The sequence below is a fragment of the Pteropus alecto genome, unplaced genomic scaffold, assembly GCF_000325575.1.
Source record: "Pteropus alecto unplaced genomic scaffold, ASM32557v1 scaffold13, whole genome shotgun sequence".
Classification (NCBI taxonomy): domain Eukaryota; kingdom Metazoa; phylum Chordata; class Mammalia; order Chiroptera; family Pteropodidae; genus Pteropus; species Pteropus alecto.
Genome location: NW_006434373.1, coordinates 10,994,678 through 11,018,019, shown reverse-complemented (window position 1 = coordinate 11,018,019; position 23,342 = coordinate 10,994,678). Strand labels below are relative to the sequence as shown.

The window sequence follows — 23,342 nt, the reverse complement described above, 5'->3', positions numbered from 1 at the left end:
TAACTGTGGACTGCTAAGAGCTTTGGGGAGCCTGCCCAAAGTCAGAGCATGCGTGGAAGGCACTCTCAGTCCCATCCATGGCGCGGTTAAAGGTTGCCAGGAATGTTCCTGCGCTCGTAGTCTCTGCGGCTACCTCAGCTCCAGGGCCTGAGGGCTGCGCTGAGCACTAAAGTGCCGCTCCCAGGAGTTACACCTTCGCTCTTCTCACGCCATCCCATTTCTTTTCCAAAGGGTGCGGGCGGTCGGCGGAAAACCCCGGAAAGGCGGACCCTCTGGCCGACGGACACACTTCCCTTCCCAGGCAGGAAGGGAGGCGCGGGCGAAGCCGCGCGCCCCACAGGACGCGCATGCGCCATTCACTAGCGGCCCCTGGAGTGGAATCGTGTTGCCGGACTCACCGCCCCGCCGCGAGTGCGCCTGCGCAGTCCTCGGGCCCTTTCACCTTTGCCTTCCCTCCCCCTGTAGCCCCGCGGGGGCTCTGGGTAGGGTGGAACCATGTTCACCAGCACCGGCTCCAGTGGGCTTTGTGAGTACCGGCTGCCGCCAACCTGGTTGTCCCCTACACGCTACCCTGCGCACCTTGAGGAGGAGGCTGGAGGCAGCGGGGGCCCTTGGGGTTGCAGGAGGTTTGCGGGCCGATCATCCTGGCGGCCGCACCTTTTGGTGGTTCCGGCTCGTCGGGGCCAGTGGGCCCCGCCCCCACCTCAGCCTGGGGGGCGGGGGTGGCGAATGGGGACTGAGTCCCGGCGACAGCCTCGGCCCCCACCTACGAGCCCCAGGTGCGATGTTCAGGTGCTTCAGGAACTGCTGCAGATCGGCTCGGCAGTTAGGGTTAGGCTGGGTGCACTGTTGGTCTCCTAGCCCGGCCCCTTATCCTCAGCAGTGCGTGTGCCAGGCTGAAAGAAGAGGCTGTCCTGGTGGAGGCAACGCTGGAAGTCTGCCCTCTTTCTAGTCACCTTCCTCCATTCATTTAAGCTAAAGAGAGACTGTACCCCCACCCCGCCCCCAATGCAGATTACAACCTCTGGTTCAGGAGGCGATCTCTGAGTTTTACTTAGATTTCTGTCTTAGTCTCACATAAAAATTTTTAGGCAAAAACTGATTAAAATACTTTAAAGTGGAAGCAAGTTAGGAAGTCGTGTGGCAGGAAAGCGCGGACCTTATGGCTAGAGTTGCTTGGTATTTTACATGAGTGTCAGCAGTGGTCAGCAGATAGAGAGCAAACAAGTATATATAGCCTTTTAACAACTTTTTTCTTACTGAAATTATTTAATTGACTTTTGGTAAGGTGGACTGTATGTTAACAGTACTGAGATTAGGCACTGATGCAGCAACAATGAACTGTTTGAACAGCTATAATTTTGTAATTTCTTGTCACTGTTAGTACTTCATATCTTTATACATGTGCAGTTAATCTTTCCAGAGTACAGACGCAGTTGACATTTCTGTTAAGAGTCTGTTGTGAATGTTAGGAATCTTTTTTTAGAGAATACATGTTTTAGTGTGAGAGTATCAGAGCCACAGGCATAATATTAAATCTTCCTCACTTTTCAACTACTCAGGTTTTTATGTATGATTTCCCTTGTTTCACAATTAATTTGATTTATGGCATCTTTCAAGCATTAGCTTCAGAGTACATTACCACTAAGTACTAGCTAATTAATTTTTTCCAAACTACCTTTGACTAAAGAACATTCTGACTGTTGATGAAACTGACAGTCAAGCAGGTGATGTGATTTTCCTGAGATCACATAGTGAGAAGGTGGATGATACAATACTTCAGTTTTAGTTGTTCTTTTCAGCATTTTGAGCTATCCTTCCTTGATCAAAATGCAGAGAAAAATTAAAAAGGCAAGCATAATCTGTTATTGATTACTATACTGTTTTAGCGATTATATTAGCAAAGTATATACAAATGTGATACATGGCGACTCGGGGAAAAGTAATAATTATCTGTGGCACAGGGTGGATGAGTATTGAATTCTAGGAACCAAACTGCTGCCCATGGAGAGGCTTAGGCCAAGGGCTCCTCCTTAGCTGTCTTGCCCTATTCCTAAAATACATGTGTCATAGCTTAAGAGCTGATGGGATGGCCATTCCTCAGTAGACCATGTCTTTCGTGCTCATTTAACAAACATTCTAGACATATACTGTGGGCTGAAAACTCGCTAGGTGCTGGGAACCAAACATAGAGCAAGTCTTGGTACCAGTGTTTACAGTGCTTGCAGTGGGGTGTAGGCATAGTTTTTTCAGGTTTGATCTTTTGGCAAGTCTAGGTGTGAGCAGTTACCCAGCTTTAAAATTTTTTCTTTGCAAGGCTACCTACTGAGAGAGAAGTGGTTTATTTTAGGTAAGAAGTATTGCTGTTTGGTAAGTCAAAGTTCTGATCCTGGTTAAGTATCCTGAGGAAGGATAATCTGCCTATCCCTGACTCCATGAGCAGTGATAACATTCTCTTTCTAAGGGAAAAATCTCTGCCATTTCCTACCACCTGCATATTTCTCACATTTTGTGACTAGTAGATAAGGATATTTTAGTGTTATGCTTGTAACACTTCCCTCCACCCCATTTATTCATTCAAGTGTCTGTTGAGTACCCATGTAAGCCACATACTATTCATGTACAGAGATTAAAGTGGTAAGCAGGATAAAGGAGACCAGCATCAAATAGGTTAACAAATAATTAATGTGATTTCACATAGTGATAAATGTCGTGTAGAAAGTAAGACGGTAATGGTAGGGACTGAGGTTATGGTGGACTACTGCTTTAGCATTTGTGGTCAGGGAAGATAACTTGGAAGGTAACATTCGAGCTGAGTCCTCAGTTGTGAGAAGGAGCCAGTCATGTCAGAGTCTGTTAAAAAACATGCATTTTGCTGAAAGGGAACTGCAAGAACAAAGACTCAAACAAGCATAGCAGGGCATTTTCAAGGTATGAAAGAAATCAAGGGCCACCAGGGCAATAAGTCAAGGAAAGGGCATTTGCAACCATGTCTTTGAAACTGTATTGTATCACTATCTGCCCAATCATGTAATTATGAGTGGTTAAAACTGCGTAATAATAATGTTCATGACATTTTAAATTCCTTGTTTGTAGACCAATGCTACCACTCAACTATGTGTTGAGTAATAAATGTATCATTTATTACATTTATTAATAAGCATTCCCATTATTCACTTCACAGTATATTCACTATGTAGCAGTTGACTCAACCAATATTAATTGCACCTCTAATGTATTCTACATATAGATCCCACGCCCAAGGAGTTCAGTGTCTAGTATGGAAAAATTTTTAAAAGAAACAAAACAACTTCTGTACTTGGGTTTATTGCAGGGAGTGAGTTAGTGGAGGGGAGGAGGCACAGTTGTTAAAGAAGATTTCTTAATGTAGGCAATATTTGAGTTGATTTTTGAGGGATGAGGAAGAGTTTGTCAGATATACAAGTGGGCAGAGGGCCTCCATGAGGGACAGAGCCGGGGCAGGGCTTGGTAGAGGTAATGAATTTGAAGATTTTTGACTATGGCTGGAATGAGCTGTTCCTAAGAGATGTGTGATGAAATCATTCAGAGGGCAGGTGAAAAGAGGACTGGTGGCAGAACTTGGAGAAGAGGAGGAACCTGAGGAGAAGGCTGAGGAATGGCCAAGGCTCCTCCTTGTCTGTAGTACAGACAGGAATAAAAGATGAAGCAAAGTCAAGAAGGAGAAGCAGGTTACTATGTAGAGCACAAGTTGGGAATGCTTCATATTGTCATGTGAGGGAAGACAGGATATTATTGTTGGCGATGGGAGCAGTGTTTTCCGTATGCTGCCTGCGTCCTGGTGTACAAAAAGCAACCATGAGTGTCTATAGTCCTGGGTTCCAGCTCTAGGAGGTCACATTCAGAAGGGCTGGTGTAGGCATCAGCAATGAATTTTTAAAGCATCCCTGAGAGGTTCTAATGGACATACAGATTTAGGTCAAGGCAAAAGGGTGGCCAGCAGGAGAACAGTTAGTGGGAGATGCTGAAAGCACCAATTAAGGTAGTAGCAATAAGAATGGACAGAAGCAGGATGCTAAAGATGTGTAAGTGGGTAGGTTGTGTCAATAAAGCTTATTAGATTGTGGGAGCAAAAGGAGTTGAAAGTGACTCTGGGTACACAGATATGCTATCATTCACTAAGATAGGGAATGCAGAAGGAAGAGCTCATTTCGAGGGAAGATGAATTCAATTTTGGACATGTTTAATGTCAAGGGGTCTGTAAAGAGATACTCAGGAGACTTTTGGAGAGAAGGAACTAGGCTGGACATGAGTAGTTAGGTGAAGTTATGCCAACAATGTGAATAAGGACACCAGAAGAGGTGCATAGAGTTAGAAGGCTAAGGACGGAACTTAAGGCAAGTCTAATATTTAAGGGATAGTAAAAAAGAAGAGACAGCAAAGTAGGCAGAAATAGGAGTTTCTTTAGGAGAAATGTATCTTCTTTCCCCAATCCAATTTGATTTGCTCTCTTTCGTTATAAACAAACTTCTCTAGCTTCTTCACTGTCTTTCGCCACTACGAATCTGATCTCGACTCTTGATCCCCTCATTGTCTCCAGTTTACAGGCCATTTCTGGCATCTTTTATAGCCATTCTAGAACCCATAGTTAATTCCCGAGTTATGTTCTCATTGACTCTCAGAGAACTGGTGCTCCCGTCCTTCTATACTCATCTAGCAAAATCCCAACTTTGTATTAATGTATAGTGTCTAATCCAAGTCACCCGCACGATTGCTCAGTTACATTTCTTGGATTCAGTCATCTCCCTTTGCTTTTCCCTTTCCATCCCTATCCTGAAGACTGTTCTCAGGCGCTACCCATCTCTCTCTTAAACCAACTGAAAAATAAAGGCTATCACCTGGGCACCGCCTCTCCCTGACTTGTTTATATCCACACTTTAACAATTATTAAAGAAGACTTCCCAGTTTAGGTGATACTTGATCTGATTTTTCAGAGATGAGTGAGAGTTTGTCAGGCATACCAACTTTGTTCCTTTATCCCGGTCTAAAAGAACAAAGCACCCTTCTTCTGAGGTTCACCCCCAACCTATTCTTGACTTATTATTCACTGCCTTTTCTAGTGCCACTCCTTTGTTCTCTCCTGAGAGAATGAGCCTGACATGTGGTTAAAACTAATGCTTTCTCCTGTGGGTGCTTTAGTGGGGTCTTAAGAAACTCCCAGAGCACCTCAGATCTCTTATCTATGGAAAGAAGGTAACTATCTATTTTGGGGGGGTCGTTGTGAAAATTAAAAGAATATATGTAAAGCTTCTAATTAGGGTTACAATTTTTATAACTGGATTCTTTTGAGTCTTAAAAATGCAAAAGCATAATGCTTCCATTGACCCTGTCCTGAACCTTCCCAACTGCTGACCACTGTTTCTTCCCAACCAAGCTTTTTGAAAGATGATCTTCACTTTTTTCCCTTTCTCACCCTTCTTCACTCTTTAGCCCTCTGCAATAAGTGAGCTACTCTTTGATGGTCACCCAATGTGGCATGACTCTGTTCTTGGCTCACTTTTCAAGTTCTTGATTTAAGAGTTGTTTAATGAGCACGCCTGTGATCCAGCCATTCTCTAGGTGCTTGGGATGCAGTAGTAAATAAAAGGCAAAAGATATATTCAAGTGCTTGTGATCTTAGGTAATAGAAGTCAGAAAATATAGGCTCAATTTAAATATCAAGGTTATTCAGTTCAGTATTTTAATCAACATTTCAGTCTTCACTCAAAGGTAAGACTTCTTCTCCCTCTTTGTCCCAGTTAAGACTTGTAGTTGGCAACTACCTGCTGTGAGAGAAAGGGGTATGATTGGCTTCTGCACTTTTCGTGTTCCCCTCTGTCCTTTAGATTTCCTGTTTCTGACCTTACTGGTTTCTAAATTGGAAGGAGTGGAGGAGGAAGGAATAGTGAAGAACTAAGTTCTTATGTAGCTCTCTGAGCCTGGCACATGATTAAAGCTGACTGTCTTGTGGGCTCTTTAGAGATTCTTGACAAATTCCTGTGCTGACTGCTCACTCCCCTGACCGGAAAGGATGCATCTTTATGCTTGTGCACTTTATTTGGTGACTCTTCCTTAGCTACTAGGAGCTTAGGTCACCTACAGTTTTCTCCTCTGGAGTCCTTTCGGCCAGCTTGGGGGCACTGTTGGACTAAACCAAAGGTGACCCTTCTGTTGGCTCTTGCATGTGGCCCACCTCTGCTCTGCTGGAATTGCTAATTCTTTGCCTTGGTCGTGCATTTTGATTTCAGTGATCAACGTGGCTTTTCCTTCTTATGCTCTCTAGATTTCCCAGGGTGGGAATCCATTGAACCCCAACTTCAGGGGTCACTTACTTAGCTCACTGAATAGGCCCGTTGAGCCTGCCACTCAGCTTGATATGAGGGCATGGTTGTACTTACAGCACTTGGGTAGTTTGTGCCACAAATCTTTTTCATAATGTCCTCTCTTTACAATAGAGAACTGTCTATTTGATTCACTCTTTATGTTTATAATCTGAGTGAGAGGAGCCTGAGTCATCTGACTGCTTCGATTCATTTTTGTAAATTCTGCATTTTGGCATGGAGCCTCCCTTTGGTATACAACAATCCTTGGTACCTTAGTGGAAACTACAATTTTATCATCATGTTTTAACTGAGTTCCTGTTTTGGGGCCCAAAAATTATTTGGCCTCTTTAAAAGTGACTTTAGAATTTATTTATTTCTGCTCTAATTTCATTGTTTGTTGCATTGAAGGATTAACTTGGCAGGCCCGGGTTGCCCAAGCCCAGCAAGGTGCCTTTAACTCTTGATTCTTGGGGATAAGCTATTTTCCACATATCTCAAGGGTTTTTTTTGGGAGAGGGGTGGGTATAGCCTTGAAACTCTCAAGGAAATACTATTTATTCAAGAAATAAACCCAAATACATATGGTCAATTAATTTATGACAAAAGAGCCAAGAATATACAATGTGGAAAGGATAGTCTAATAAATGGTGTTGGGAAAACTGGACTGCCACATGCAAAAGAATGAAACTGGTCCACTATCTTACACTATACACTAAAATTAACTTAAAATGGATTAAAGACTTGAACATAAACTTGAAACCATAAAACTCTAGAAGAAAATGTAGATGCTTCCTGACATGGGTCTTGGCGGTGACTTTTTTTTTTAATCTGACACCAAATGCAAAAGCAACAAAAGCAAAAATATATCAGACCAAAAATTTCTACACACCAATGGTAACCATCAACAAAATGAAAAGGCAGCCTACTGAATGGGAGAAAATATTTGCAAATCATGTATCTATCTGATAAGGGGTTAATATCCAAAATATATAAAGAACTTAATAGCAAAATAGCAAACTATTCGATCAAAAAATAGGTGGAAGATCTGAATAGACCTTTTTCCAAAGAAGACATTCAGATGGCCAACAGGTACATGAAAAAATGCTCAACATCACTGATCATCGGGGAAATACAAATCAAAACCACAATGAGATATCACCTCTTACTTGTTAGAATGGCTATTATCAAAAAGATAAATAATGAATAATATTGAGAATGTGCAGAAACGAGAACATTATGTCACTTTAGTCCCTTGTTGGTGAGAATGTCAGTTGGTGCAGCCACTATGGAAATCAGTATGGAGGTTCCTCAAAAAATTAAAAATAGAACTACCATATGATTCAGTATTCCCACTTCTGATATTTATCTGAATAAAATGAAAACATTAACTTGACAAGATATATGCACCCGCATGTTCATTGCAGTATTATTTACAAGAGCCAAGATATGGAAACAGCCTAAGTGTCCATTGACAACATAAACAGACCTCAAGGACACTGTGCTAAGTGAAATAAGTCAGACAGAAAGACAAAACACTGATCTTAATTATGTGTGGAATTAAAACAAATCAAAAAACCAAGCTCATGGCTAGAGAGAACATACTGATGGTTACCAGAGGTGGAGGTTGTGGGGACGGGAGAAATGGGTGAAAGGGGTCAAAAGATACAGACTTCCAGTTATAAAATAAGTAAGTCATAGAGATTTAATGTACAGCATGGTAACTATAGTGAATAATACTGTATGATGTTTGAAAATTGCGAAGAGTAGATTTTTAAAGTTATCACAAGAAAAAAATTTTTTCGTAACTGTAAGGCGATGGCTGTTAACTAGACTAATAGTGGTGATCATTTCACAATCTATATAAATATTGAGTCATTAATGTTGTACAGCTGAAACTAATGTTATATGTCAATTATATTTTATTTTAAAAATTAAAAATAAAAAGGATTTTAACTGAGAAGAGAAGACAGATATTGACTAGGGAAGGATAAGCTTGAGGAAGAATGCTTTTAAAAACAATATATATATTTTTTTCAGTCTAAAAGTAAGATTAACCATATAGAAAGTTGGAAGATAGAGGAAAACACTTAGCATTTCAGTTAATTTTCTTCATCCTTTTTTTCCCTATACATTTATGTTCTCGTTTTTAATGAACTGATTTTGTTATTGTAAAATGAGTACCTGTTCAAAGAAAATCGGAAATATAGAAAAGTAGTCGAAAGAGATAAAAATAACATTTATTGACATCTTGGTGTTTATTTCACACTTTTCCAGTGCAAACATGAATACCCAAATAAATAATTAAAAACAAATTTATCGCACTTGAATGCTATTTTGTAACTTTTATATCACACAACAGACTTTTAAAATGTAATCATAATGCTACGTGTATTCTGTTTTTTTCTCCTTTGTCATAGGCATTTCCTTAGTATGTTATTCTCAAAGAATTAGGTTGATGCTCCTCAGTTTGCAGATGAGGAAGCTGAGGCATAGGCATTTAGGTAACTTTCCCAGATCCCATAATTACTGAGGAGCAGGACGCGTCTGGCTCCATATTCTGTGTTCTGAACTACTGCTTCTCTGACTTAAAACTTTTCAGTTCGCTTACATTTATCTTTCTTGACCACTGGGATAGTCATAGTCTAATGATCAATATAATAGCTCAGATTAGCAGTGGAGCTTATTTCCCGGTCATTGAAAAGTACAGTACGTTGCTTTTCATCCGTCCCCTTGTGACTGCTGCAGCTGTTTACTCAGTTGCTCCACCACTTTCCTTCTATGGCTTTCAACCATCAGTTTCCCTTTTCTTCCTAAAGCAGAGCCAACATACAGTTTTGCTTTCAGTATAAATGTTTTATGTTGCAGTTAGGATATTTTTGTAGTAACTAATGTGCTATATATATATATTTTTAATTTCCATATTCTTCTGTTTCCCCTACTCTTCCCTCATTGGTCAAGTTATTACTTCAGCTTTTTCTAGCTTGTCTCAATATCAGTTTTAGTAATGAAGGTGTAACCTACCTTAAATCAAACTACTTTAAAAATGCATTTCTATGGAATTTTAATAGATACAACCTGATAAAGAATGTCTTGTAAATAATTTCAACAGCATTTTTGAAGTGTTTTTTTGTGGAACACTGGTACTGTGAGGTTTTCCTTAAGTATTTTTTTTTTTAATTAAAAAATTGATTTAAAGTTTATTTTTAAACCAGAATTTGTATTGTTCAGTTTATTTTTTCTAGCTTTATTAAGGTATAATTGGCAAATAAATATTGTATATATCTACAGCATACAATGTGATGTCTTGATATACATTGTGACATAATTACTACAATCAAGCTAATTGACATATCTATCATCTCAGTTATTTTTTGTGTGTGTGGTACAAACATTTAAGATCTACTCTGAGCAAATTTCAAGTATACAATGCAGTATTATTACCTATAGTGACCAAGCTGTACGTCACCTAAATTGATTTAAATTATCATTATAATTTTTTAAAAATTATGATTTTAAATGAGGATTATAATTTCACCTTCATTTAAATCTTCATTTAAATCATGGTTCCGTTTCCCATTTTTCTTAAGACTTTATAAGTTGTATTGCCATTGTTCTCAGCCATTTTCCAGTGCTTATGTCACTTTAGTCCCTTGAATGTGGCATGATATAGTGGAAAGAGCACACAGTATAGTAATTCCCCCAAATCCTTGGGGGATACATTCCAATACCTGCAGTGGATGCCTTAAACAATGGATAGTACTGAGCCCTGTATATACTGTTTTTTTCTTATACATTCATACCTGTGAAAAAGTTTGATTTTTAAATTATGCAGTTTCACAGAAGATACGTTCTTACAATAATAGACCATAGCGACTTCAGCATGCAGTCTTTTTTCTTAAGTTGAGAACTTTCACCTTTTCACTTAAAGAAAGCACTTTATGGCTTTTCTTCAGCATATCTGAATTGCCGGCATTACTGCTCTCTTACTTTTGGGCCATTATTAAGTAAAATAAAGATTATTTGAACACAGGCACTGCAGTACAGCCATAGTTAGTCTGGTAACCAAGATGGTGACTAATGGCCTGGGAGTGTAGACAGCCAGTGTGGAGACACGACAAAGGGAGGAGTCACAACCCAGGCAGGACGGAGCAGGATGTGAGATTTCATCATGCTGCTGAGAATGGCATATAATTTAAAACTTAAGAGTTGTTTATTTCTGGAATTTTTTATTTAATATTTTTGGGCCATAGTTGAACACAGGTAACTGAAATTGCAGATAATATACTGTATTAATATTTGGAAAGAGTTCTGTAGCTAACCAAATATGCCCCTAATGTCAGCAATACTGATATTTAAAAATTGGCAATGCAAATTAGCACTTCTAAGACCCTTAGCTACTCTGAAACAAAGAATTCTAACTTTATTAACTGTTCCTAAGACTCATTGGGGATGGTTTTCATTGTAGAAAATTTGAGAAATAAAATAAAAGGTAAAAATATAAAATTTCTTTTCACTATACTGCCCAAACTTCATCCCTGTTTACATATTGGTGGTGTGAATTATTTCATTTGTATATATTGATGTATATACATTTTTTTAGAGCAAAATTTGGCCTATATACAATTTTATATTCTGCTTTTTCCATTTAACTTTCTTAAATGAATTTTCGCTTTGTCATTAATAAATATTCAAAGTTGACTTTTAACATTGTTTTTGTTTTGCCTTGTTACAAAACTGAAACATGGTTGCTGCCAAAAAAATTAATAAATTACACAAATACATAATGTAGAAAGGAATAGTTCCATATAATTACTCCACCTAAGTAACCATCGCTGATAGTTTAGTGCCTGTTTTTTTAGACTTTCCATGCAAGTGTTTACTTATGCTTTTTCTCAGACACACAAATACATATACATATATACACATCTGTGTATGTGATTTTACACAGAAATGGCATTCAAATATACGTTTTGTTGCGCTCCCCAGCATTATCTTAGATACAGAATCATGACTTTGAAGGATAATTATATATTATACTAAAATGCTTTTTTCCAGTATTTCCCATATAAAGTGTTGTAAACAGTTTTATAACTAAGTTATTGATTACATCTTTGACTAAATTCTAAAGAGATGATCACAAATGTGAAACTATAGGTCAAAGAATGGGAACATTTTAAGGTTCTTGATTAGTATTGCCAAATCCTTCCAGGAAGGATGTTTACTGTATACTTTTCAGCAGTCAGGAACCTCTCTTTCTCACCAAACTCTTGTAACAGTTCGAGTGTGATAATTAAAATAGTTTTTGTCACTGAGAGATTAAAAAATGATATTGCATTGTTGTCTTAATCTGCATTTCTTTAAATGTTAGAGAAAGTGAATTTTTTTCCCTTTTTCATATTTATTGGCCATTTTAATATATCTAACTGATTTAACTATATCCTTTGCCATTTTTTTTCTATTGGAAGTAATAGTGGTTTTTTAAAAATTAATTTGTAAAGGCCTTTTAAGGACATAGACTTTGTCATTATGTATATTATATTTTAGCCACTTGTCAGGTTTTAATTTTATTTATGAAGTTTTTTCATGTAAACTTTCATTCATAAATAAGTCATTAAAGGTATTTAGCTCTTAAATTTTATTTGATCATTTTCATTCTTTATCAAGTCCTAGGCCTCCTGAGACCTGTTAAATATTTATTTAACATTTTTTACATATTTTTTCTAATTATGAATAATATATACTGCTAGTACAAATTCAAACAACCCTGAAGAACAGAAAGTGAAATGTGAAATTTTCTCTCATCCCAGCAAGAGTTTGGAAGATATTCTTTTAGATTGTTTTTCCCTGTGAATCTGTGTGTGTGTGTTTGTGTGTGTGTTTGTGTGTGTGTGTGATTAATATAAGAGTAATATATGCATATGGTAAAAAAAAAATTGAAGCATATAATATGATTTCTCACTAGGATTAACCATTTTTAAGTTACTTTTTCTTTGCTGCTCACTATTATAGCATTAAATGATGTATTTATGCCTCTGTTGAACTACAGGTTCTGTTTATAGGTTCCCCATAATGAAAGATGAGGACTTTGCATACCTCTAGCTTCTCCATCTTTTAATTTTGGTTTGGTTACCTCTTGTACTGGTTACCTTTATAGTTTTAAGTAATAGACAAAACCCCTTATTTTTTTTATTTATCCATTTTTGGCACAATCAATAGACTCCATTATGAAAATGAGAAATTAGCCCAAGAACATAGTTTTCTAATTCCTAATTTAAGTGTTATATATATGCTGTGTGTGTTTACAGTCTGTTCTATAATGATAAGCCTTCCATGCTTTGTCTATAGTTGATTTTATATAGAAAAGCAAAACAATAGCTATATTTACATAATTATGATTGTATATTTATTGAGAACCAAAGTATGTGACTGGAGTCCTAGAAGGAAATAGAGCCAGAGGTCAGAAAACCTGTGCTGTTTCAAGGAGTCTCTTAATTTCTTTTCATGTATCTTCACTACTTTAAGTTCACACTCAACTACTGCTATTCTTTGAATCTTACATTGCTTTCGTCTTGGATTCTTTCTTTTTTTTTCCCCCTGGCATCTCCCTGGAGTGAACTTTTTCATGTAGAGGACTCTGGTGGTGAGCTTGCTGGCTTGCTTGGCCATTCTTGTACATAGTGAAAGACTGGATTCTTAAGTAGCTGGTGTGGGTTTCCTCTTTATTTGTGGGTAGGTCTTTCTCCTTAAGAGGCCCAGACCTTAAAAGGCAGGGCTGACTGTTGGTTCTGTTCAAGTTTACAGAGCATGTAAACTGGCTGATTTTCATGTAAGGTTCAGAGGTGTAGAATAGGTGGGCAAAGGACAGTGAAAATCCCTTGCAGTGGGCAGAGGTAGGTGGGCTTGGCTCTTTTTGTGAATTTTACTCCTGAGTAAAGCTGCTGTTTTTACCATTACCCCGACCCATTCTGTGTTACCCAGGCTGTCATTTCCTATGGAAGTTTAAAGGTGCCCCAAGCTCTTTTTTACTTTTTCTCAGACCTTCAACATTCCCCGTATCCTTCCTGAGTAGATTACCCGCTCTCTTTGGAGAGCATTTCTTGGATTTTATTTTGGAGACCAAGCCTTTTTTCTGGCTGTGGTGGTTGAATGAATGACTATGTGAGAAATGTGAGAGAGTATGTCTAGGGGTGGGTGTTTGGGGGAAAGGCTGACTGGCCCAGCTGTCACATGAGCACATGTGGCACTTACACTACTGGGGATGGTTTGAACAGGATGTGGGCCCAACATTAAGTGGAATTGAAACAAAAGTAAAATAATGACCTATACCCCCTTTTCAGTTCTTTTCATCCTGATTTTATTAAAAATTAAGTCTCAATTTGGTGCTGGTCTGAAACACCTCTTTAATAGCAGCTGGTTTCCTATTGTAACAAAGAGAACAGGAGCCAGGCCCAGAAACAATATTAGTTAGAATTTAATAAACTATGTTTATTTTTTTTGTTACTACCTACCGATGACAAAGTGACACTCATTTTCCATTTACAGTAGTGATATAAAATTTCCTTTAAAATAAGTTTTTTTAACTAAATCATAGTAAGGTGATTTAAAGAAAAATATTAAACAGTAGGATAGGTAATACTGAATATAGCAAAAATTGTGTTTTTAGTCAGTGGGGATGACTGAAGTTTGGCACGTACTCTAAATTATTTTGATGAATAATTGTAACTGCTCATGTTCCTCCCAGGTCTTGGTATTTATTGATTAGTTCCCTGGACTCATTTGGAAGGAGACTTTTTTGGTGTTTTGAGGGTTCTTTTATTTCATTATGACTTTGGAAGAGAGGAAAAGTGGACAGGAGTATGAGTCTATGGTCTTGAACTGGGATTTTGTCTAGCTATCTTTTTGTTTCATTGCTTTTATATCATTATTTAATCCCTTTAGAATTACTTTTAGTCTTTAGGGTTTAAGTGAGGCTTTTTGGTCTCCATCCACTAGGCAGTCTCAGCACCAGGGTTTAGTAGCATCTCTACTCATGAACAGATTAGGTGCTGAAAGGCCTTGTGCAAGTCCAAACCTAATGGGATTTTAAGCTTTATTCTTTTATGCTTTCCCACCAGACAGGAGTGAAAGAGGTTCCTAGATCATAAAAGCTTTAAAAATCAGACTAAGGTTTCTCCATCTTGAAGACATATGTTCTGTTGGCATCTTTTTCCAAAATAGACCAGTTTAGTGTACATTTAACATCTGCTGAGCAGATAACTCCTCCTGTTTATCTTCTCAGATGTTCTAGTGGATGTCTTTGTAGATATAGTATCCTTGCTTGTCAACCTATCTGCGTTGATTCAAGATTCTTTGGGTCTTTGAACATATAGAACCATCCTTGGCTTCTCATGAAGCTGTTACTGACAGCACTTTCACCACGTTGACCTTTATAGCTCTTAGCCTTCTCTTAAATTAGCATTGCTCTGATAGACATTTACCTCAGTAAAGATGATTCTTTAGGCCAGACTTTGAACACCAGCAGGCCACACAAATGTGTTTTGTTTTTAATCTGTGTGTTGCTGGTCAGGGCAGGGGGACAGGGAGGAGAGTTTCTTTCCAATATTTTAAAATTGGAGTATTTCAGACAGAAATCTAGATTTTTCTTATCTCTCGAGGTAGCCATCTGGCAACACCAGGGCTGAATTGTCAGATGACAGAAAATCTACTGATCGTGCACTTTTTGCCACCCACTTCCCTGTTTCTCTGATACCTGCCTGGCCACCTTAGGCCACTGAATTTACAACACATTTTCTTGCCAATTACCATATATTTTCTCATTTTAAAATTACTTTTTTTTTCCCTCTTACAGTTTATCATAGTGGTACAAGCTTTCTGATTCACTTTTTCAGAGTTGTTTCTACTGTTGAATAATTTATCCTATATTTATGTGTAGCATTCATAATTTTCTTATTTTGGATTTTAAAATATTATTTCATTTATAATTGTATTTCTTATCTAATTAGCACTTTTACCAAGTACTCCTTTTTACACTTAATGAAAAACTTAATGTTTGTATAAACTCTTTCTAAGAAGGATAAACTCTAGTAGTGCCAGCATAGCAGCAGGACCAAAATAAAAATATAGATGCCTAATGCATTGTTGATTACTTGCAGATTTTCTCTGGCATGCAAACCTTTGTGTTAGATTCTGTTTTAGAACTTCCTTTTTCAATTTTAAATTGCTCATTCTCCCCCCCCGCCCCTTCCTAAATTCACACTATGTAAATATTTTAGATGTAGAATACATTTTGTATCTAGAGGGCAATTACCATCCTTCTCCTTGCCTTTTTTTGTGTATTCTTTTCTAGAAACTTCTTAGCCTTTTCTTTTGGTCATTTTCCTGATGAATTTTACAAGCATAGGTCTAGTAACAAGTGTTTATTGGCTGCCCTCACGAGGCAGGTTTTCTGCCCAATGTGACCCGTGAGAGGAGCTGTCAGTGTAGCAGGCGCCCAATGTTGATTGAATTCTCTCCAATGCATTAGGAACAGGAGCAGATTCATAGATGGCTTACAACATTTTACTTCTAAGGACATTGTAGAGAAATGAGTGTAATGAAAATAAACTTGGGACTTTTGACTCCTGGACAGTTTTATGGAAGTCTTTGTTGAGATGGTCACCAGTAGGCACTTGCTCCTCCCTTACCTGGTCACTGAAGATCCGTTTCGTTGCTTTCTTCTAGGAAGCTCATAGGCCTGAAGAATAAATCATGGTAGAAGCAGAAGGTATCCCTTGCAATGCATGGGTTAACTGCACTTTTATGGACTTCCACACTTATTTTTGGTTTAGCTCATTTCTGATAAAAGACTTTAAAGAAGTTACTTCATAAGACACCAGATTACCCCATTTTTGTGAGAACCCTGAGAAGTTCATCAAATAGTTAAGTAGTCACAAATAGGAAGACCAATATGATAGGATATGGCAGCCCCTCCTCTCAGTGGTGTGAACCACACTGGGGTTTTGATGAGTGTATTTTTACATGGCTAACTTGTGGGGATGGGCAGAGTTACTAGGTTTGCTGCCTTTTTCTTCCCCCTCCATCCCCACCCCTTGCATCTGTCTTCAGCTGCAATGATTCTGTAACAGCCCACATGGCAAGCTTTGCACGACCTGTGGTTAGTGTCTTCATTACCTAAAAGATGCATATTTTTATTCAGGTAAAATTCACGTATCATAAAATTCACCATATTAACCATTTTAAAGTATACAATTATTGACTTTTAGTACATTCACATTGTTGTGCAAATATCACCAACCACTGTCTAATTCCAGAACATTTTTATCACCCCCAAAAGAAACTTAGTATCATTATTAAGCTGTCACTAGCCATTCTCTCCTCCCTGCCAACCACTAATCTGCTTTGTGTGTGGATTTGAAAATTCTGGATATTTCATATAAATGGAATCATGCAACATGTGGCTTTTTGTGTCTAGTTTCTTTCACTTAGCATAGTTTTCAAGGTTCAAATTTATTATAGCATGTATCAGTACTTCATTCTTTTTATGGCTGAATAATATTCTGTTATAAGGATATACCGCATTTTGTTTATCCATCATCTGTTGATGGGGATATTTGGGTTGTTTCTACTTTTTGGTATTATGATAATGCTGCTATGAATATTCAGGTTTTTGTTTGAACATCTGTTTTTCAGTTCTCTGGGTCATATGTTAATTCTATATTTAACTGAAGAACCAAAAAGATACAGGTCAGGTGCTAAAAACTTAACAGTGAAAATCCCTTTAGAGCTTGGACCATGATATAAAGATGCCATATTTCCTTGTTATATATTAGAAAAACATTTTTTTCTTTAGAGTCAGGCAGAACTGGGTTGAAATCTTGGCCTGTAACTTGGGCAAATTATTTAACCTTTCTTAGCCTATTTTTTACCTAGAGCATGCAGATAACTAATTGCTGCCTCAGGGTTACTGTAAGCATTCACTGAGATGGTATTACACAGAAAGTGCTTTTTTTAGCACAGTGTCTGGCATAAAGTAATCAACAAATACTGTAATAATTATTTTAGGATAATACACAATCACCAAAGCCTGATTGCTATTTATTGCCGCAGAGATGGCTGTGTATTTGGGTTATATCAAAGAGTTTGTGAATGATCCAAAAGTAAACATCTTAAATTTTGGTATTTTATGTTCTCCTTGCCATAAATGTTTGGGTTTTTACTTTTAGATTAATACATCACTGTTATTGTCAAAATTTGTAACATCCCTGTTTTCTAAGGTGGAATGACCTGTTGCAGAGAAATTTTTTTTAACCTTCCATTTGACCACTGCTTGGGTTCTTCATGTATGAACCACTTCCTGGCTCTACTCACAGGCTAAAAGATTGCTGGTGACTTGCCTTAACTTATGTCAGTGCATAAGGATTTAATGAAACCTTTTACAGAGTTATTAACTAGTCAAACACAAATCATATTTTCTAATTCTTAAAATAGATTTTTATTAAAAAGTTTAAATCTCCCATAAACAGATCAGAGATACTAGTTAATATTTTAATAGACGCTTTAAAAAAAACCCAGGTATTTATGTTCTATTTTTTTAAAGTATTATGTTATTTATTTATTTACTAGAATATTTAATTATATACTAGAAATATTTTGCACTTACTATTTAGGAACATCTTTCCAAGAAATGAAATATGTTTACAACCTACTTCTTAAAATTAAATATTTTATTTTATAGATAGAACATAATTTATCCTACCCATTTTCCTATCCATTTTCCTATTGGACATTCATGTTGTTTCCAGTCTTTTCACTATTATAAACAATGCTGTGATGAGCACCTTTGTAGCAAAATTTTTGTGCACATCCGTGATGATTACTTTGGGCTAAATTCCTAGATGTAGATTTATTTTTTTGATCAGAGGATTTATATATGTGTGTGTGTGTGTGTGTGTGTGTGTGTGTATATATATTTTAAAGCTTCTGTTCAGTTCAGCATTTAATAAATACCTACCACTCTGTGTTGCACCCTCCCAAGACTGCAGTCTTTTTATATTTCCATTCATAACTGCATTTATTTTTGTTACACGGGGCACCACTTTGATGCCTATCATTGCTGTTTGTGACTATATATTTCTTTCTTTCACTTACAACCCACCATTCAGGTGAAAATCCCTTTGGACCATGCAGTTCTATGGCATTGCAGCATAGGAAGCCATTTTATTTGTGGTCAGATTTTCAGGGTTTGAACTTGGTTCTGCCACTCCCTAGCCATTATTTCAGACACCTGTTCTTGCACAGCATTTCGGTATGCTCAGCCTCACCTCTTATTCTCTTTTTCTGCAGTCTCTTTTGTTTTAAACTCCTCTAGTTTGGTAAAGCTTATTTCTCTGTTCCTCCCATGGAGCTTCTTTTTTCTATGGCCACTCTGGATTATTGAGGGATGATGGATAACAATCCTTTTCTGTTTCTTCCCTGAGTGATAGTTCTAAGATATATTCATAAGCCTTCTTAGAAAATCCCATAGGACCAAGCACTCGTTAGAAATATCTGTTGCTCCTAGTGGTGGCCAAATGTTAATGAATCTCTGTATAGACTCTCCCTCCCTGTTTCACAGCCTGTATCCTTCACTTCTGCTCCCTGGGATCACATTCCGAAGTAAACTACCCGTCTGTAAGGCTTTTTCTCACCTTTTACTTTCAGTGGAACCCAGGCTAAGACATTTTGTGATCATGGACAGGTAACTTAACTCTTTTAAGTTGCAGTTTTCTCATAGGTGTAAATTTAGAGAGAGCGGTGTCCACTTCATGTAGTTCATTCATTCACCAGTACTTACTGAAACACTAATATGTGCCAGGTGCTGTTCTAGGTATGGGAATATAGCAGTGAGCAAGACAAACAGCGACTCTTAACTTCACAGAGTTTACATTTTGATGAGGGAGACAAGTAAACAGAAGAATTTTAAATAGTGAAAAATGCTATGAAATAAACAGAATGATGTGCTCCAGAGCAATAAAGTCATGATTGAAAACCATTCTGAGATGCTGTTTGAAATGAGAACTGAATGATCAGGATAAGCTGGATGTGAGAAGAACATTTTGGGTGGAGGAAGTAGCAGGTGTAAAGGCCCTAAGGTGTAAATGTCAGGAGCAAGGTAGTACACATAAAGTGCCGTGTATGGTACTTTGCACTTGGTAAGTGTTCAGTAAATGTTGGATAGTATTAATAGTAAGATTAGATCAAAAAGGTAGCCTGTCATTAACTAACTACACAGCAGTAAATAGCAAGTTTTGCTTAATGAATTGACAAAAACTGACTTCATAGAATAAGTAGATGATTGTGCAGGATCTGAAATGAGTTATATGGTACATTTTTCTTTGCTCTGATGATATGATGAATTACATTGATTTGCTTTGCATTCCTGATATACAGTTCCCTCGGTTATGATGTATTATCCTTTTTATGTCTAGTTCAATTCAATTTACTAATATTTTGTTGAGAGTTTTGCATCTGTGTTACTAAGAGATATTGATCTGTTGTTTTCTTCTAACGTCTTTGTCTGGTTTTGGTATCAGTGTAATGTTGGCCTCACAAAATGAGTTGGGGAGTGTTCTCTCCCATTCTACATGGTGGAAGAGTTTGTATAAACATGGTATTCTTTTTCCCTTAAATGCTTGGTAGAATTCTCCAGTGAAGCAATCAGGCGTGTAGTTTTCTTTGTTGGGAGACTTTTAACTATGAATTCAATTTCTTCATTTCTATAGGACTATTCAAGTTATCTGTTTCTTTTGGAGTGAGCTTTGGTAGATTGTATCTTTCAAGGAATTTGTGTGTTTCACCTCAGTTGTCAAATTTATGGGCAAAATATTTCTAATATCCTTTTATTATCCTTTTAAAAATTATTTGTGCTAAGAAGTACATACATAAAATTAACCATTGAAACCATTTTTAAATGTACAGTCCAATAGCATTAAGTACATTTCACAATGTTGTGCCAACCTTTATTATTCTGTTAATGTCTATGGGATCTGTAGTGATGTTCCTTCCTTCATTCCTGATACTGGTAATTGTGTCTTCTCTTTTTCACCTGATCAGTCCTGCTAGAAGTGTATTAATTTTATTAATCTCAATCAGCTTTAGTTTCATTGATGTTTCTCTGTTATATTTTGGTTTTCTAGTTCATTGATTTCTGCTCTTAATTCTTTCTTTCTGTCTACTTTCTTAGAGTTTAATTTGCTCTTTAATTTTTAAACTTGTAGCCTACATCGTCATTTGAGACCTTTTCTCTTCCTATATAAGCACTTAATGCTATAAATTTTCCTCTAAGCACTGCTTTATTTGCAGCCCACAAATTTCGATTGGTCGTACTTTTACTTTTTAATCTATTTTCCATCCATCTTCTGTTGATTTCTAGTTTAATTCTGTTATAGTCAGGGACATAACTTGATATGATTTTAATTTCTTTAAATTTATTGAGGTGTGTTTTACAGCTCAGACTGTTGTCTGCCTTTGGGGAATATTCCATTTGCACTTGAAAAAAATGTGTAAATTGCCACTGTTGAGTAGACTGTTCTATAAATGTCAGTCAGTTCAAATTGATTGATATTGTTTTTCACGTCTTCTATATTCTTACTGATTGCCATAACAACATACCGCAGACTGAATCGCTTAATCAACAGAAACTTGTTTTCTCGCAGGTCTGGAGGCTGGAAGTTCAAAATCAAGGTATTGGCAAGTTTGTTTTTTATTGAGGCCTCTCTCCTTGGGTTATAGATAGCTGTTTTCTCCCTGCATATTCACATGGTCTTTCCTCTGTGTGTGCGTATCCCTGGAGTCTCTTCCTCTTCTTATAAGACAGATTCCATTAGGGTCCCACCTATGACCTCATTTAACCTTAAATACCTTTTTAAAAGCCCTATATCCAAACACAATCACATTGGGAATTAATGTTTCCGCATATGAATTCTGGGGAGACACACTTCACTCCATAACACTGATTTTCTGTCTTGTATTATTGATTACTGAAAGAGGAGTGCTGAAGTCTCCCACTGTAGTTACGGATTTATGTTTCTCTTTTCAATTCTTTCAGTTTTCACACAGGCTTTTGGGATCTGAAATTTGCTCATCTTAAGAGGAGGACTTAAAAGTGGAATTACCTGATTTAAGTTATCAAATCTATATTTTTAGGAGTTTGTTTAGTCCTGGGAATGATTAAAATGGTTTTATAAATAGGGTCAGTTATTAATTCATTAAGTATTTTATTCTTAGTCTTTATTTTTAACTGTTGTAAAATATACCCAACATAAATTTTACCATCTTAATCATTTTTAAGTGTATACTGTAGTGGCATTAAGTATAGTCACATTGTTGTGCATCTCTATACCCATTAAACAACTCATTTCTCCGTCCCCCAGCCCCTGACAGCCACTATTCTACTTTCTGTCTCTATGATATGACTACTTAGGTACTTCATATAGGTGTACACATACAGTATTTATCTGTTTGTGTCTGGTTTATTTTACTCAGCATAATGTCCACAAGTTTTATTCATGTTGTAGCATGTGTCATAACTTCCTTCCTTTTTAAGAGTGAATAAATATTCCTCTGTATGAATATATCACATTTTGTTTATTCATTTACCCATTGATGGACACTTTGGTTTCTTCCACTACTATTTATCGAGCACCTCTTATACATCAATCGCCTTTCATTAAATAAACCCTTATTGACTTCCTTTATAACAGGCCATATCCAGTTATAGGCATGGGGAATACTGTAGCAATAAACGTACTAGACAAAGTTGCTGCCTTCAAAAAGTTTATATTCTAGTGGAGACTGAGAATGGGAAGATATACAAGGAAATATATTTCTTGATTCTAAATTGCATTTCCCCTAGTGTTTCTAAAATTGGGGTGTACCTTATAGTTGATGATGTCTTAGAATTATATTTGTCAGTGTTTCTTTTTTAGTGACAGTTAAAATAATAGTATATCTTACAATCAGTTTGAATCATAGATTTTATGAATCACTATTTAATAAGTCAGTTGTTGATAAGTGCTATGAAAAAAAAAAAATAAACCAGAACAAAAAGGGTAGAGTTTTGTATGGGGTATTCACAAATAAAGTGACATTTGAGCAGAGCACATGTTCAGTTCAGATATTTTTTCATAGCAGGATTTCCTCCATGAAAGATACAGTGTGTTGGTTTGCATTCTGGCACAAACTCCTTACCTTGCTGTGGACTGGCAGCAGCTTATGGACTGGTTACTTTGAATAGCACTGGTGTAGAGGGCAGGGTCCTGGCAGGGGTAAGAGTAAGAGTTGGGGGTTTGGGATGGGCTCAGATCTCATAGGCATGATAAGGGCAAGGGTGACAGAATTTTGCATCTTAGTAATTGGCAATAGTTCTTCCAGTTGCTCAAAACCAAAATTTTAGAGTCATCCTTGACTTCTCTATTTGCCCATATTCTATACACAGTCAGTTAGCAAATCCTACTCACTGTACTTTCAAAACATCTCCCAATTCTGACCACTTTCAGCACCCCCACCTAAACCACCCTGGCCCAGGGCATCATCACCTCTTGCTTGGATGATCATGATAGCCTCCTTACTTGTCTCCCTTCTTCTACACTTGCCTTCATGTGATCCCTTCTCAATTTAGCAACCAAACCGATCCTTTGAAAACATCTAGTCATGTGATACCCCTACTGAAACCTCTCAAAAGCATCCCATCACTCTCAGAGGAAAGGTTAAAGTCCTTATAGTGGCCTAGGCGGTTCTACACTCTTTGCTCCCATACCTCTTTGCCCTCATGTTCTACCTGTCTGCCTTGTGCTTATTCTACTTTTAGCTGTCTTGGCAGCCTTACTGTTTCTTAATCATGTTGAGCGTGTACCTGTCTCAAAGCTGTTGTACTTTCTCTTTCCTTTGCTAGGAATACTGTTCCCTCAGATATCTGCAAGGCCCACTTCCTCAGGTCTTTGCTTAAATCTCACTTTGTTAGAA

The 23,342-nt window shown here is 37.3% G+C and overlaps 1 protein-coding gene across 2 annotated transcripts in view; it reads left to right on the top strand.

Moving 5' to 3' along the window:
* Nucleotides 1-349: 349 nt before the first annotated feature.
* The window catches only part of UBAC2 (UBA domain containing 2), a 158,988-nt gene continuing 135,995 nt past the window's right edge, over nt 350-23,342 (top strand). The window contains exon 1 of one of the 2 annotated variants that reach the window (XM_015587385.2): nt 350-526. In XM_015587385.2, coding sequence (XP_015442871.1) covers nt 496-526 — 31 coding nt within the window. In that variant the 5' untranslated portion in view covers nt 350-495. The remainder of the gene's footprint in view (nt 527-23,342) is intronic. The other variant, XM_006909394.3, reaches the window with a different exon arrangement.